General features: G+C 35.4%; 1 protein-coding gene across 1 annotated transcript in view; it reads left to right on the top strand.

Moving 5' to 3' along the window:
- Positions 1-9,440, top strand: part of LOC126175637 (O-phosphoseryl-tRNA(Sec) selenium transferase) — a 102,701-nt gene extending 93,261 nt beyond the window's left edge. Inside the window, exon 10 of the mRNA XM_049922527.1 lies at positions 4,201-9,440. Coding sequence (XP_049778484.1) covers positions 4,201-4,499 — 299 coding nt within the window. The 3' untranslated portion in view covers positions 4,500-9,440. The remainder of the gene's footprint in view (positions 1-4,200) is intronic.
- Positions 9,441-16,553: the final 7,113 nt, after the last annotated feature.

Raw genomic sequence — 16,553 nt, 5'->3', positions numbered from 1 at the left:
ATAATAATAATAATATGCTGAGTCAGGCTTGACATGTAATGTCATTAAGGGTCTTAGAACATAACCAGCTGTGCCTCCATAACTACGGGGTGTTCAAAAAATCTCTCCGCTGTGCTGTATAATTGTTAGCCGCGTGTGCCGTATGATTGTTCGCCTGCCTGGATTTATTCCCTTCAAGGGGACTCTCCCAACATTCCACTGTTTTGTTTATCTCAGCCAGCAGTAGTATCGTTGGTGTGTGTCGTTACATGTTGACGTGAACATTTAAGTTTAGTTCCTTTGTTCATTTGTTTCGTTATGGTCACTGTTAAAATGCTAACCATTGAAGAGTGTGTATTTTTAGTCAAACAAGTGTTCAAAGCTGGCAGTAAATACACAGTTTCAGTTCATCAAACATTTAATTCAGTTTTCCCAGAGCTAACACTCCCACATTGGGATACTGTTCAAGATTTGATTAACAAATTTCGAAATACGAGTGCAGTGACAGGTGCACTGAGAAGTGCTCATCCTAGTGTTTTGTCTGACGATAAACTACTCGATATTTCCGATAAAATGTCCGTGAGTCTGAACAAGTAAGTAAGAAAACTCGCCCAGTAAATCAATGTTAGTTTCGGAACGGCCCACACAGCTGTAAGGAAAAAATTAGAATTTCTCCCTTACAGAGTGACAGTCGTGCAAGAACTGAAAAATAATGATCCTGGCAAGAGACTGCATTATTGTTAATGGTTCAAAATTTTCGTTCAACAAAATGGAAGGGATATTCTTAATGAAACGTTTTTCACTGATGAGGCATGGTTTCATTTATCCGGGTACATGAACTCGCAAAATTCTTGTATGTGGAGTACTACAAATCCATTGTGTAATCATGAGGAACCACTTCATTCTGTGAAAATAGGAGTTTGGAATGTAATTTCTAGATGTCAGATTTTGGGTCCCATATTTTTCAACAAAACACTAAACACACAATGATACTGCAGTGATATTCTGTACCGATACATAGGAGAACTTGTGTTAAGTGAAATACTGAACAGTTATTTTCAACAAGATGTGCAACTGCACATACTGCTCACATTTCAATGTCACTGCTTGCTGATGTTTTTGGTGATGGCATAATTTCACAGATACTTTGGGCTCCACGATCGCCTGACCTAACCCCGCCTGACTTTTTTTTCTGGGGTGCAGCGAAGGCAACTGTCTATAAAAACCGTCCAAAATCCATCGATGAATTGAAAGCTGCAATATCCACTTTCACTGCTTCTATTACAGAAGAAATGTTGCAGCTTGTGTTTTGAAACATGATGAGACAAACTGAATTGTGTATTCAACAACAGGGGGGACACTTTCAGCTTTTAATGTGAAAATTTGTAAGTAAAAATGAATATTCAATAAATTAATAACTTGTATTTCTCTGAGTTTCATTTCAGTATATTAACTGCGGCATACGGCTTGCGCGGCTAACAATCATACGGCACTGCGGAAAGGCTTTTTGAACACCCTGTATATGGCCTCTTTGTGTTACACAAAGCAAGCATTCCTGTAACGTCCATAATTAGTAATATTAATGCACCTGCATACCAGCTAGCTAAATACCTTAAACCATTCTCAGCGAGAATATGGGGAAGTCCAAACATCACATTTGCAACTCCGTTCACTTTGCACACCATCTCAGTGAATTGGGGCACTGGAAAATGGATGTCATGGTCAGTTTTGATGTAATGGAAGTCCCATTTTGTGAATCCTTGAAAGTGATAATGGAAAAGTTTGACAATTGTTTCACTGAATTTTTTAGGCATATTCTGACTTTAGCTTATTTCATGTTTGATAAAAGGGTAGTTTATCACTTGTCATGACAAACCTATACACGGAACACTTTGGAGGAAAGGCACTAGAATTTGCCAAATTCAAACCAGTATGTTACTATTTTCATGTGTATGGTGTGGCTACAGGGAACGAGAAAAGTTACATGTTCATGGAACATTTAAACTCGATCAGTTGTAATATTGAATTCACAGTGAAACTTGAAAAAGAGGGTCAGCGTACTTTTCTCAACATGTTAATTAAGACAAGACTGGTCAGAGTCTTGAGTCATAGTTAATATAGAAAACCCACACACACTGACCTCTACCTCTGTGCCTCGAGCCACGCCCATCTGTCACAAAGAAATTCAGTGCTAAAGACTCTTGTCTAAAGAGCTTGAACACTGAAAGACAAGGAGAGCTTCACCGAAGAATTAAAACACCTACAATTAGTGCTCCTTAGGAATGTGTAACCAGATTGTCGAATTGAGTGGGTGTTGCAGTCAAAATCAAGAAAGCCTGAGAAAGAGATTGAGACTTAGACACAGAAAAAGAAGCCAAGAATATTCTCAAGTTGACCCAGTATTCGGGAAAGTCAGTAGACTCGTGTGGAAAGTTGACATCCTGTGTATTTCACTCCTGCAACCAAATATAGAAAGTCTCCTTTGTAGTATTAGTTGGTCTAGGTCTCCAAAAGCTGGACTTGTACAGCAGTCCATACAAATATGGCTTGTCTTACATGGTGCAGATTATTAGAACAGTCAAGGAGAGATACAAGGAACATCAGTGACATGCCTGACTAAAACAGTCAAATGTATCAGCTGCCACTGAGCGCTTTCTCTACTATGATCTTCAAATGAATTGTGATGAGACTAGTAATTGCAGTGCATACACTAAGTTTCTGGGGGAGAGTAATTAAGGAGCCTATTGAAATAAAGATGTCAGAAAACATAATAAAGAGGACAGAAATTTCAATTTAAAAAAGACGTGGGAAGCAACACTCATTTTATTAAGATCTTGATGGCCATCACCTGTCGGAGCAGGGAAATGCTTAGAGAATGTTTAATGCAATATCAGTGCATGCTCTGAAAAACAAGGGTGTGTCAAAGGGTGTAATGAGTGTTGGGAATCAGACTTAAAATCAACTATAATTAGTGGCACAAGACCAAGAATAGTTCTGTGTCTGGTTGGAGTCCAGGTAGTGAGAACACACAATGGCACAACTCAACAGCACCTGAGGAAGATAACTAAGTCGATCATCGAAGTATTGTGCATAAAATGGAAACAACAGCTTGGCTGAACACTCAGAAGTACATCATTATTGAAAAAATTTCTTGAAAGAAAATGAACCAGTTGTGTTTTACCTGAATGGGTGTTTATTTTGTTACTACATAGTTTCAGAATCCATTGGCTCATCATTAGATGCCAATAAAGACTGGAAGTGTGTCATATCAGAGACGGATGTACACATTGCTGATTACTAACAAAATTAAAAACTGTTTTGATGGCAGGAAAAAAAATTACATAATTGTGTCACGGCTTTAAGTATATCATGATCAGATGATTCTCCACTGGTGTCACACTTTTGATGCAAATATGTGGCCAACTGATATCTCAAAACTAGTCAGTGAGAAAATAAATTACCATATGTGCTAAAATATATCTTAGTGAAACTTCTTATACACTCAGTTTCAACATCACATTTGACTTATAATGTGAGTTGAAACAGTTAAAAATAGCACAAGAGAATAGTGGTTCTCACATGTACAGAAGAAATTTAAAACAGTGTATCCAACATCTTCCAGTTTTTACCTGTGTTCAAAATTACTGTGTGGGAAATGTTAAGTGTTAGTTTAATGTTTATACAATATGCAGATTTAGTCATTAATTAAAGTAAAGGTACATACAGTTCTGCATTCTGGCCCTAGATGACCAACCAGGCCAAACTAATGGCCATGTTGTCCTCTGCCAGTGGTGTCATCGTTTACAATATGGAGGGGCTTGTGGTTAACACACCGCTCTCCTGGATGTTGTCTAGTTCCTTGACCTTGGAACTAGTCCAATTGACCTCAAGAGGCTGAATGTGCTCCTACCAGTCCTCTCACCAAGGAAAAATCCTTGACAGTACCATAAATTGAACACAGGTCCTCCACATGGCAGTGAGCTTATATTCCGTTAGTGTGTACCTTGATTTGTTTCACATTCCTGAAATGTTTCCTTCTTGATAGTATCTGTGGAACGTGAATAAATGAATGAAGTATGTGAAATAAGTGACAGAATAGTTACTTTAAAATATTGCACTTTTCAGTGTGTGTTGTCATATCACAGAATCCTTTGCACACTCTACAATCTATTCTCCAATCAGCGCCAGTAGTAAATTTTGGTTTACTGTTTTTTATTGCAGGCTGGGGTGCACATAACAGTAGTTACCCTGTGCCATATCTGACAGCTGCAGCAGCACTCGGTATGCGCAAAACAGATGTAGATCTGTTTGTACATCGCCTAGACAAGGTCCTAGGAAAACTGAAGGGACGAAGTGCTCCGCCAACCCCAACCTCTGCAGAAGAGCTGGCAGCCATGCGTCGTGTGATGCGTGGCGGATCGAGTGCACTTAATGGAGAAGCAAGTGGTGGCAGTGAAATGCAGAGCCAGAGCAGCAACAGCACGTCACTCGCCAGCAGCAAGGACTCTTTGCGCAAGTGATGGTTGGTGTCCGTCGATGCCCGCTGTGACTGTCACCGCGGTGCATCCGACGATAGTGATAATGCCTCCAATGGGAGCCTGCCTTAATGGTATAAGCTCCTTGCTACCGTCTTAAGAAATTTTAATTCCAGCCATGAAGTCTCCATGGGTGTATCAGTTATTCCATATTTGCTTGGGGTGAAGACTTGCTGTTACATCTCTCTGATCTGAAATTTTAGGTACTTTATGTTTCTACAAAATGATTTACCCATTTTGTACAAAAGGACAACTATTTTTATGTTTGCCCTATCCAAAAGTGGCATGTGGCAAGAGTATCTGCAATGTAATCATTACAATGCCCTGACATTTTGCTACGTGTAAAATATATTGCAGTGACATTATTTGCATTTGTTACAAATTTGACATGTTAGTGGCATCATAGTAGAAGAGTACCTAAGCCTTCCAGTAATATTTTTAAACTAGTGTGTTTTACAAATTGTCAAAGGATGTGGCTGGCATTCATTAAGCTGAAGAGAAAATACATTAATCACCTTTACTCAAAAGCAATGTTTTCCAGAGATCTTGGGGAGCAACAAGAATAATTGAAATAAGTGTTGATATTGTATGTCAGTATGGGTCTCATAATAGAGTTTACTTAGAGGTGTCACTATACAGACACAAGTATAAAGCCAGTAATAGACACAGAGCTTAAATGCAAATGACAGGAAATGTACAGTACTGTGTTACATGCTTGAAGATAGTTTTAAAGATATAAATATTTATGCTGCCTGGTTTTTGTTCTGCAGTTTGTTGAATTGTCCATAAAAATAGTTTTTGATACTTGTGTAGTATACATCATGTACAAAAGTTAATGTTAACCATGTTTCCCAGGTAAAAACTTTGGATGTTACTGATCTGTTTTGTTAGTAAATTATTAAATGTAATAGTTGGGTAAAATCTGATTTGTATCAGCATAGCCACAGCTTTTAATGGATGTGTATTATTTTTCCAGTCAGATTAAGGTTTACTGTGAAGATCTGATAGGCACAAATGTATTGTGGATGTTATGATCTTTTATTGGTGTTGAACTGTGAGGATGTGGTATGTCCTTGCAGGACTATCATGCCTGTGAGTTAATGTGAATGTTATAATAGGCTGTATGTCATCAAAGTCTTCCATCTCTTTGATTTAGTGAGGGGTTTATATTTAATCCATTTGTTAAAAATAATTCATAGTTTATGTGGTGCCTTGAAAGACATTTAGATTATCATTTAACTTTTTATTGGCTGTAGCAAAACATTAATAATTTGGTTTCATTTAATTTTGATAATTCTTCCTGGAAATTGTGGTCTGGCAGGTTTTGCAAAGCCAGTATTTGATGTGAATGGTGGGTTTCTTACATTGTACATGAGTTAACATTCACAGCTGACAGACGCTTCTTTGCAGAAAACAGGATGGGAAAAAATGAGACAAGGTTTTGTTGAGAAGTGAATTCTTTTAGCTGAATCTTTCTTGCAGATTATTTCTAACTGCCAGAAAATTTATTTTCTCTGTCTCTTGAAAGTTATATTTAACATTGTTGAATATCTATTCTTTAAAATTTGTTGGTCAGGAAACGAAAAACCAATTACACTTCACAGTGTTATTGGGTACATGGTAAATAATATCTTTGAAAATAATAAGAGCATTGAGAATCTGTAACAGTCAGGATGCACTTCTGTTTTCAGGGACTTATTTTTTTAATCATCTGCTATGAACTCAATGGAAGATGAAACTGTTCCTTTAGAAATTATGGTACCTTTTGCTATTGTGATAGTGAGAAGAAAATAACTAATTGCTATGTACCTAGTATGTATTTTAAAATTTCAGTGTAACAATGTTTGACAAATGGGTTTATGGTTTTGATGGAATTTCCTTGATCATTTGTATGGTGTTTGTTTTGTTGTATGAGATGCTAAAATTACTGTTACTGTAGGAATGAGAATATTACATCGAAGTAATTGAAAGTGATGGGTTGAGGCTCAGAAAATTTGTAATATATAGCAATACTTATTTCAATTCTGATTAAGCTGGTTGATGCATTTTTGATGTTGGCAACCAAGAAAATTGGTTATAAGATGCCGTTAAAAACATATAATATGATAAGGGAGTGATATGTACAGAATAACATTATGTTAAATGTAAATTTGTTAAGTATGTGATAATGTATAACCTGTTTATTGAGACTCCATTACACCAAATTATTGGAGGTTGTTTTTTAGTTTTTTTATGAGTGATTTGTATACCAGTACTAGGCTACATGGAATGGTGATACATTAACTAAAGTTAATGTCTGAATAAATATTTACAGAATGGCATGATTAGTACAAACTCATTTTATATCATGCATGTAAGGAAACATGCAGAGGACATTTAAAAGAAAACAAATGTTTCGCTGTTGGAAACTGGAATAGTGCAGTGCATGAGTGTTAAGAATACATTTTGATGCACTGTAAAAGCTTTTGTTAATGTTCCTAATTTTATTTGTGATAGGGTTTTCCTAATTTTATTTGTGATAGGGTTTATGGAATTAAAATAAGAGTCACCTTGTTTTACTTTAGTAACCATTTTACAGGATTCCAAGATTCAGATATTTTCTTGTACAGAGTTACAATCTGAATTAAATAGTAATATTTTCCAGCCAATTATTTAATTGTTGAAATGCTCTTATGAAACTGTAATATTTAAATCTGTCGAAATTATCTGCCGAATTTAGGATTGATTTTTGTAACCTAGATTGTCATTTATTTATAAAGGCTGTTAGTCTTAGCTACATTTGAAGGGAAAATGGGTGTTCTAGCATTAAACTATCTGCCAAAGAAGATTATGAAAGTTAAAGAAGCTACAGAAGTGAGTTTTAAGTGTTGCAGTCATACTCCTGTTGATCAACATTGAAAGGCTCAGGAGAACACTTCTTTTGCTGTGTATAGCCTAATCTCTCGTAAGAAACAATGTGTGCTTGCAAAGCATTTTCGTACCTGTTATTACGTAAAAAAGTAAACATTGTCATGTAGTGTTACAGTATTCCGTTGAAATGGGGAACTTCTGTATAACATGTGCCTGTAGTCTGTATGCATACACCCAACAGGTGGATGAAAAACAATAGCTAAAATTTGATTGCCCAGTGGGAAACTTTTGTTTAAAAGTATTGCCATTGTTTTTACAACGAAAGCCGCTTTGGCTGGAAAAGAGAAGAAAATTGTAATACACTGTGATTAGTATAAATGTTCTACAGTCTTGCATCATCATCTGTTTGTCAGCAGTTATCAAAGCAGTACTTTAATTTTGCCCTGTAACCTGAAGTTTGGCATGTGGTCTGATTTTATTTGTTTTTTTTTATCGTTTTTTTGTCTTTCTACTACTACTATTATTAGTAATTTTGGTGAAATGTTAATCTTCTCTGTGCCCCATTTATAAGTTTTTCGCAGCGTACAATTGGTTCTTTCTCATACTACAAAGCTCTGTGAGAGGCAGGTATGCATGCTTCAGATGTCTTTTATGTTATTCATTTATGTCTTTAAAAAGATTCCTGTTCTGAAAATATGTTTTCTGAGAATGGTTTAAGGACTGGAGGACATCAGTTTGAGCTAAAGTGTAATTTTAATTCTGTATTTACTGGTATAAGTCTGGAATTAAACTCTTTATTTATTGTGGTGCAAGACATGCATACTGGCATGACAACAAAGCATGCCACTGATTTGTGTGAAAGGAGAAACATGTTTTAATGATGTCTCAGGTGCAGCTTGGTAAATCGAACTAGGTTTAACACTGAAGTGCCAATTTCAACATTTGTTGTAGGAGAAATAACTGAAAAATGCTGTATGTTGGTGTTAATTTTTTTTATCAGAATTTGTCTTCCATTCCTTGGAGACCACTAACAAGTGACAGAAACCAAAGGAAATAGTTCACATTGAAAAACAGGTGTGCTCCATACACTGACAAAGGAAGACTTGAAAGTTGATTGTTGTATCCATGTTATATTTTGCCAAAACACTTTGTATAATTTGCCTTTGTTCCTTTTTACATTTTTTAACTGTGTTGGTTTTATAAAGGCATTAGTGTAGAAATTTGATTTTTGCATAATTTTCTAGTAAAAGAATAAACCTCAACAGTTTATAAAACTTGCGTCTTTTTTTCCCAGATATTGTTTTCTTGTATTTTGACTGAGCCTTTTTCTTTCTTCAACAACAACAACAATAATAATGTATTTTAAATATTGACTTATTTCATCATAACAAATTACCTTTTCAGAAATGCTCTACATTACCTATTTCCCTTGAGCAATTCCATATTTATTCCTGTGAGATAACTTTATTTGGTTTGTTCTGTTTCCATTTTTAGACACTATTGGTTGCTTTGTGCTAGTATGTCATGTAGTCTGTTTGAGAGGTTTCAGGATTATTTTCTTGTCTGTGTTGTAATATGACCATTATTAATTTGCTACGTTTGTAATATATTTTGATGTGTGATGTTAGAAGTTACGTTACCGGTGTACATCTTGTTCTGATGTCACGTAATAAGCTTCCATCTAAATTTTCATTGATGTCATAGTTTATGAATTTGTTGCCATATCTGTTCATTTGTTCTCTTAACAATATTTTATTTAATGATAGTGAATCTAATTGTGGTAGTTTATTGGGTCAATAATAACATGAATATTTGTATTCTTGAAGTTATTACATCAGTTTCAGAAGGTAATGTTGTTGAAAAATGCTTTGCAAACATACAAAATTGATGTTAGTTGCCTCTGTTGTCATGCAACTAACAGTAATATATTACAAAAAAAAGTATGTATTAAGGATAAATGGTAGTGTTAATTCAGCGTCTTCTGTTAATTGCCATCAGATGAAAGATTTTTTATTAATTTGTGGTAGCAGTTTGTGTGTGTGTGTGTGTGTGTGTGTGAGAGAGAGAGAGAGAGAGAGAGAGAGAGAGAGGGGGGGGGGGGTGATGGAGGGGGAGTTGATAAATTTAGAGAAACTGACAGTGTGCTTCATAAAGTAGTTGAAATTATTTTTAGAATTTTTATTGGACAGATAGAGAAAAGAAAGGTAGGTGTGTGTGTGTGTGTGTGTGTGTGTGTGTGTGTGTGTGTGTGTGTTTTAGAGAGAGGGGGGGGGGATGATTTCATTTTAAGGGAATGGAGAGTGATGATGAATAAGTACTGAGCTACAGCATGTTGGGATAACATTGTTTCACAAACTTCTTGCTTTTGTGCAGTGTCTGTTGTAATCTATAAGTGTGTAATACATGAGAAATGCTCTCCATCCTTGTTCTTCACTTTTTGCTGTAGCTAGGTGTGCTATGGAGGAAGTTAATATGGGGCCCATTATCGTTGCAAGATTTTTTTTTTCCCCCTGTGGTGGTATATGGTGAAACTTCAACGACAAGATAAGGGAAGACTGTTGCAATGAGTTCATTTGACATATCGTCTCTCAGTGTTTCCCAGCCAGAAGCCAGTTACAGTTGTAGCATAGCAAGGCATAAGTAATGAAATGATTATTGATGATGTACAATGTGTAGCATTGCATAGAAGTGCTGTAAGTTTATGGACATTGTGTTTCCCGTTATAAAATGAAATGGCATAATGATATGTAAAATTTGTCATTATTTATTGTTTATGTAAAGATAAACTGGCATTCTTTTAAAAAGATAAGACACTGTTTACACCATATTTTAAGAGTATTTTAATTTTCCATAGTGGTGATAATTAAAAGTGGGAAGAGGTAGCTGAAACTGTTAATGTTTATAACTGTTACTGTACAAATGTTCTAGGCTGCTCAAAATCATAGTGGCTTTCACTGTTAAGCAGGAAGATATAGTGTGTCTATGTTATGGTTATTCCATAAATTTAATAAATGGAAGCTGCCAACTTACGCTAAAATATTTTTAGGACCAGCAGCTTCACATGTGTGGATATTTGGATGTTATGCAGGTAGTTACAGCCAAGGCTTAATGTTGCAAATAAACTTCATGGGCTTATTACTTCTGAGCAAATGTGCTAAGACATTATCATCATTTTTTGTGATACCCTAAGTTAATTTTTATTGTCAGGTGCTATGCAAGCACTAATACATGCATTCCTGTGATAGTGATTTTAGACTTCTTTTCAGTTACAATTTCAAATTTAGAAAATCTAAAATTTAGTTGAGGATTTGTAACTTAATGATATGCTGTTAGATTGCTAATGTAAAAGGCACCATTTTAGCTATCATGGTATCAGATATTAGCTGTATTGTAGTTAGAAGATTTTATTGAGCTTAAAATACAGTTTCACATACTGTAAGATTTTTCTAGGTTTTGGAAGGAAGTAATGATCACACATCTAACACATTTATTGTTTGGTATCTCTTGCATGTATTACAATTTCTTCAAAATGTGCAGCAGTCACTGATAGTTTTCTTAGAAGCTTTCAGTGTATTACTTTCTTCCTGTTGGTATCCAACAAAAAGAAAGTCCCAAGTTAGACATATTTAATGCCAGTTATGACATTTCAGCGACTAGATGCATAATGGATGAATGAATGATGCTATTATAACATTCTGTTATCCATACTGACAGATTACACTAGTCTAAAATTTGAATTACTGACAAATCATGATATGTGTCATGAGGTCCCAATATATTTTATGGCTAGTAGATTTGGCTGGTGTACTGAAGCTAATATATGCCAGTGCATACCAAGAAATATACTACAGGTAACGAAGCATAGTTGAATCTTTTAAGTTTCGTGTAAAGAAACTTAAAGGCTTATGAGAAGCAACGGAACAGTTAAATTAAAAATTTTGCGATATCATTTGTGACATGCATTGACACTGCCCATGAAATTTTTGGTATGTCAACACTTTTATTTAAAATCATAAAACAAGTTCCATAAGGCATAATGTGTGTTTTTCAGCTGTCCTAAATCTTTAATAAGTGTTTAAATGCTTTTGAAACTATTTATGAGATAAAAAGACTCACTAGTATTACATATTTATTGTACTAAATAAACAGTGCCAGCCATTGCGGGTAATTTTAAAGTCAACGGACTATCCTTAAATGATTCCACAAATTGTGAATATATGATTAGCAATAATTTTAATGCTCTTATTTATATATTTTTGTGTAGTCATCACCAAGAACTTTTGTGATTTCATGATGTCACAAAAATGTTTTATTTTTATTAAATACAAAAGTATTTATTTGACCCTGATGATTACCTGACTTTTATATTTTTCTAAGTGAACATCAGTTGTATAACAGAAAAAGGACAGAATTTAGAAGATCACATGGTACATTCACTTAATACTACTTCACTGTCTGTTAAGTCTTATCACTCCCACACTTTTCTCATAATACCACCATATATGTTCACCACAAGACAGGAAACAGCTTTTATTGAGAAGTACAGGTTTCTTCCCAAAAATTACAAGCTGCAGAAGTGTACAGTATTATACGGCGTGAACATTAATAAAACCGACAAACTGTGATGACTGCAAAGTCCACCACCTCCCAGCACATTCGTCCATCTGAAGGGACTCTTGACCACACAAATGAACAAAAAAGGGTTTGAAATGTTGTTTGATGTGATTAGTGTCTGTTAGTGCACTTGTTTTGGTATAGCCTTGCTGCTCTTAACCGTTTCCATCTGCTTGGCATACACAAACACCATGTTGGCTTGTTCCCCTACATGAATACCAGATCATTCTGCTGCTTACAGTACACTGTGTCAGTATGACAGCCTACAACACATGAGGAACACATGGCTCCTGGTCGGAGGAACTGTCATTCGTCAATGCCATCTACTGTGGCAGTGATGCATTTCTGGACACATCTTCATAGGACCTTTTTCTTCTATTTCCAGTCGGAACCCCATCCTGCAGTTTGTTGGTTTTATGAATGTGGTGAATATTTCTTATCATGACAGGGACACATTGCCAATATCAATGTATTTTGTATTCGTTACAACAGTGAATGGATTTCTTAACATCAGTCAAGTGTCACTTTGATGTGATGAATTCTTTTATTTATGTGGATTTTATATGCAATGGATGGAAACTGAAGAAACTGAATCAGTTAAAAGGAGCCAATCTCACTTATGAGTTCACCTTCTGGAACAGCTGTGGACAGTGGTTTCTGGGATGCAGGAAAGAAACCCCTGATTTATAGTTTTGCAAAAGGTAAAACAATAATTTTTAAATACCGAGCAAGTCTTGTGGACCAATTCTATAAAAAAATTATGTGAAGAAATGACTGTAGTACAAGGAGTGTAGGGAGGAGGAAGGGGGGTACAAATTGCTGAAACATACACCTTGGTCACCAAATTTAGCACCCGATTTTGGCATCTACGTATTTCTAAAGAAATTTGTGGGTAGAAAATATAATAAATTTTTAAAGTGCCTGTCATTCATATAAACTGCTCCTCTGATAGGTTCATTGGATGCCTTTGTTTCTGCAAACTTGTCCTTTCTACTATCACAGAGTCTCTGAAGAATCACAGTAACATAATTAGCCTGGTATACTGGAGGTGTGAAAAGTTTCCTTACTGCTCCTTAAAACAGTTCCTGTTGTTTCTGGTCTGATGTGCTGTTACCTTCCTAGAGTGCTGAACAGTGAGCAGCATTTGGATGTTCAGCAGTAGCCACCATCTTATTGTCAAGAATATTATTGTAAGCAGACTGATTCAAGGGATTCAGCAATAATCTGTAGTTTCAATTCCGACACCATCACAAGCCTTGACCACTTCTCACATTAGATCTGTCGCATGGTGTTTGTTGTAGAGTCTTACTTCATCCGGCTCCATTATTTACGTGGCATGGTGAAGACTTGTTAAAACCCAAAACATTTCCTGCTAACTACTTTCCAGAATTTGTGAAGCCACCTCTGCACTGGCATGCATGTTGATGTGCAGGTGTAAACAGGTCTTTTGTAGAATCATTCTCAATTTTTCTGGCCATAGTGCTTGTATTTGCACACGTCAGTTACACTGCCTTGAGATAGACAATTTCTAACTGCAATACTTGTCTTATTGTGTGAAACATTTAATATGAGATTATACCTCTTAATAAGGAGAACGTGACAGCATCCTAAATTTGGTCAATAATTGCACTAAATATGCAAAATCAATTCTTTTCACGTGGAAGCCCTAAGATAGGCAACCCGGTTCTGGGCTAGTGATTTAATAATATAGGTTATCCTGTCACTTGGTTTGAGTGATATGGGGAAAACTGAAATGAGGATAATTGGACTGGGTAGACAAGCAGGCTTCATCTTCACATGAAGAGCTTTCGTACATCATTAAGAATTTTAGTGATTTATAGTTGTAGTAAGCTGATATATTGACAGTAAGGCCATCATGCCACTTAACTTCAAAGGTTTAGATCCACGTAAGACAACAAAGTAGAGCTGACTTGTCTTTGCAGGGAATAAGATTTTGTCACAGGAAAAACTTTCTAATTTGGGTTCGAAAACTTATGGCTTGCCACAAATGGGCTTCAATTAATATGGAAGCCTATAGAAAATAAATGTTACAAAGTGCTGCACACTTGTTTGATTAGTAGTTAATAATGCTCTTGGGATGTGGAAATGTTCATCTATCACTCGTTCACCAAACGTATGATGCTCTTTTTAAGAAAATTCATATTCTCATTTTTTAAATATCACGGGAATTTATCTTTCATGCATGAACATGTTATGGGAGGTATAAATTGTAAAAATGTGTTTACAATTAGACTAAAAATGATTCAGAGAATGTTTTGTAATGAGAAAGAAATGTGTGGTGCCTTCATCATACATATAGGAGAAACTTGTAGCTAGGAAAAATGTGCACAGATGTGCTGTGGTATTGTAAAAATTGTGGTGGTAAATAAATGAAGATACAACTACAAATGTAAAGAAAAGACCCAATAAACTTAACTGAATCTGATAAGTCTGGTTATAGACATTGCATCTTAAACACTAAGGTGGTGAAGTGTTCCTTGCATCTGTCAGAACACCATGTACGTGAACTGATTATGAGCAGAGTGGTCTGAGACAGTCCATGAGAACTGAATGACTGAAAGGAATAGAATGGTTTGCTGTAGAAGGGAGGATTTTCCAAGTTTTTATTAATTAAAGAGAATATTTGAAAATCTGAATTTTCAGGTTTGTGAAATTTTTATTCTAATGAAATTCTGTAATGGTTCTTAGATATTAGGACAGCATTTTCACTTAAAAATATATCTTCTAGATATTGTGGCACATGCTTCATTGTTGGACTCTACCCCTTTCTTGCCCCCGTACATATGTAAAAAGAGTTTTGTTTTTTTAGAAAATGGATTTCATAAAAAATACGCTGTAAAATTGTAATTATTTATTTAATGAAAAACTGGAGAGATACTTAATTAATTTTTGCTTCACAAATAGAATTATATTTTTCAATCTTTACATTCTCCCTTATAACATCTGGAGTACTGTCTGTGTGTAATCCATCATAAAACCACTTACAATTTTTGATGACATATTTGCTGATTAGTTCCATTATGTATATGTATATTTATCCGTCTTAAGTGGGAAGGAGTGAAAGTTTAATTGGTGACAGTTATTAATGTTAAGGAGGTATTGTTTTGAATGTTAAACATTTTTATTGTTGTGTTTTATTCACTTTTCAGTGTTTCCAAAGGCACAATCACAGGTCACAAAACTGTGATCAAGTTCTAAGTACTTTTAAATAAATTATGCAGACACCTACATTTAACCAGAGAAAACTGGCATTGCATTAAAAGATGATTTTTATTTTCAAAGATGAGAAGAAATAAGCACATTTACATCTTCAATCAGCACTGAGTGTGTATAATGCTGTGGGAACGGATTGAATGATATGGGGATCTTTTGCCAAAAATAATCATCATATATGTATAAATGATTATTCTTAGGTTTGGTTGACAAAATCCCAAATTCCTTTTCTGAATCACCCGTTATTCTTTATTATTACCACAAGATAGTACATGTAAGTACAACTACCACCTCCTCCTCGCACCAAACCCTTCAGTTGTCAATAGCGTGCAGAGTTGTAAATATTTTCTGTAAATCACATTCAATTATTTTTCTAAGGGGTATTGCATAGAAGATTATTTGTCTTTTGTGGTTGCTTTGACTTTTTGGAATCTAATGTTAAAAGATGATAAAGTGGTGTGCTTTTATAAATTCTGTGAAGACTGAAATTAAAAATAATTTGATAAAGTACACATTGGGATGTTAGAGTAATGTGGCTTAGCAGTAGTATTATTTGTAGATACAAAACATTCAATTTCTGCTTAAATTGGTGCATGTGTGTTCTAAGTCAAACAATATTATGTTACATTATATATTTAAAAAGAAAGATGATGAGACTTACCAAACAAAAGCGCTGGCAGGTCGATAGACACACAAACATACACACAAAATTCTAGCTTTCGCAACCATTGGTTGCGAAAGCTAGAATTTTGTGTGTATGTTTGTGTTTGTTTGTGTGTCTATCGACCTGCCAGCCCTTTTGTTCGGTAAGTCTCATCATCTTTCTTTTTAAATATATTTTTCCCACGTGGAATGTTTCCCTCTATTATATTCATATCATTAATATTATGTTACAGATATTTTATTATTACGGCATTGGGTGTATTAAATGATCTGGTTTTTCTTGAGTGCTTTGTGGTTTAGGTTAGCCCTTTGTTTTGGTGAGTGCAATATCATACTTTAATGTTCAAATTTAAAGCTCACTGTCATTATGAAGCCTAGTTTGTGGAGGGATAAGACTGTGAAATAATGATTATTTATTTGTATGTAGTATTGTGTGTTCCTGAGGACCACACACATATCACTGTGGATATAAAATACGTCAATATTATCAAACTTACTGGCAGATTAAAACTGTGTGCCGGACTGAGAGTCGGACTCGAGACCTTTGCCTTTCTCGGGCAAGTGCTCTACCAACTGAGCTACCCAAGCACGACTCAAGCCCCGTCCTCACAGCTTTCCTTCTGCCAGTACCTGTAGCTGTGAGGATGGGGTGTGAGTCATGCTTGGTTAGCTCAGTTG

Source organism: Schistocerca cancellata, chromosome 3 (genome assembly GCF_023864275.1).
Source record: "Schistocerca cancellata isolate TAMUIC-IGC-003103 chromosome 3, iqSchCanc2.1, whole genome shotgun sequence".
Classification (NCBI taxonomy): Eukaryota; Metazoa; Arthropoda; class Insecta; order Orthoptera; family Acrididae; genus Schistocerca; species Schistocerca cancellata.
The sequence above is the reverse complement of the archived record's forward strand: the minus strand, read 5'-3'. Positions and strand labels throughout refer to the sequence as shown.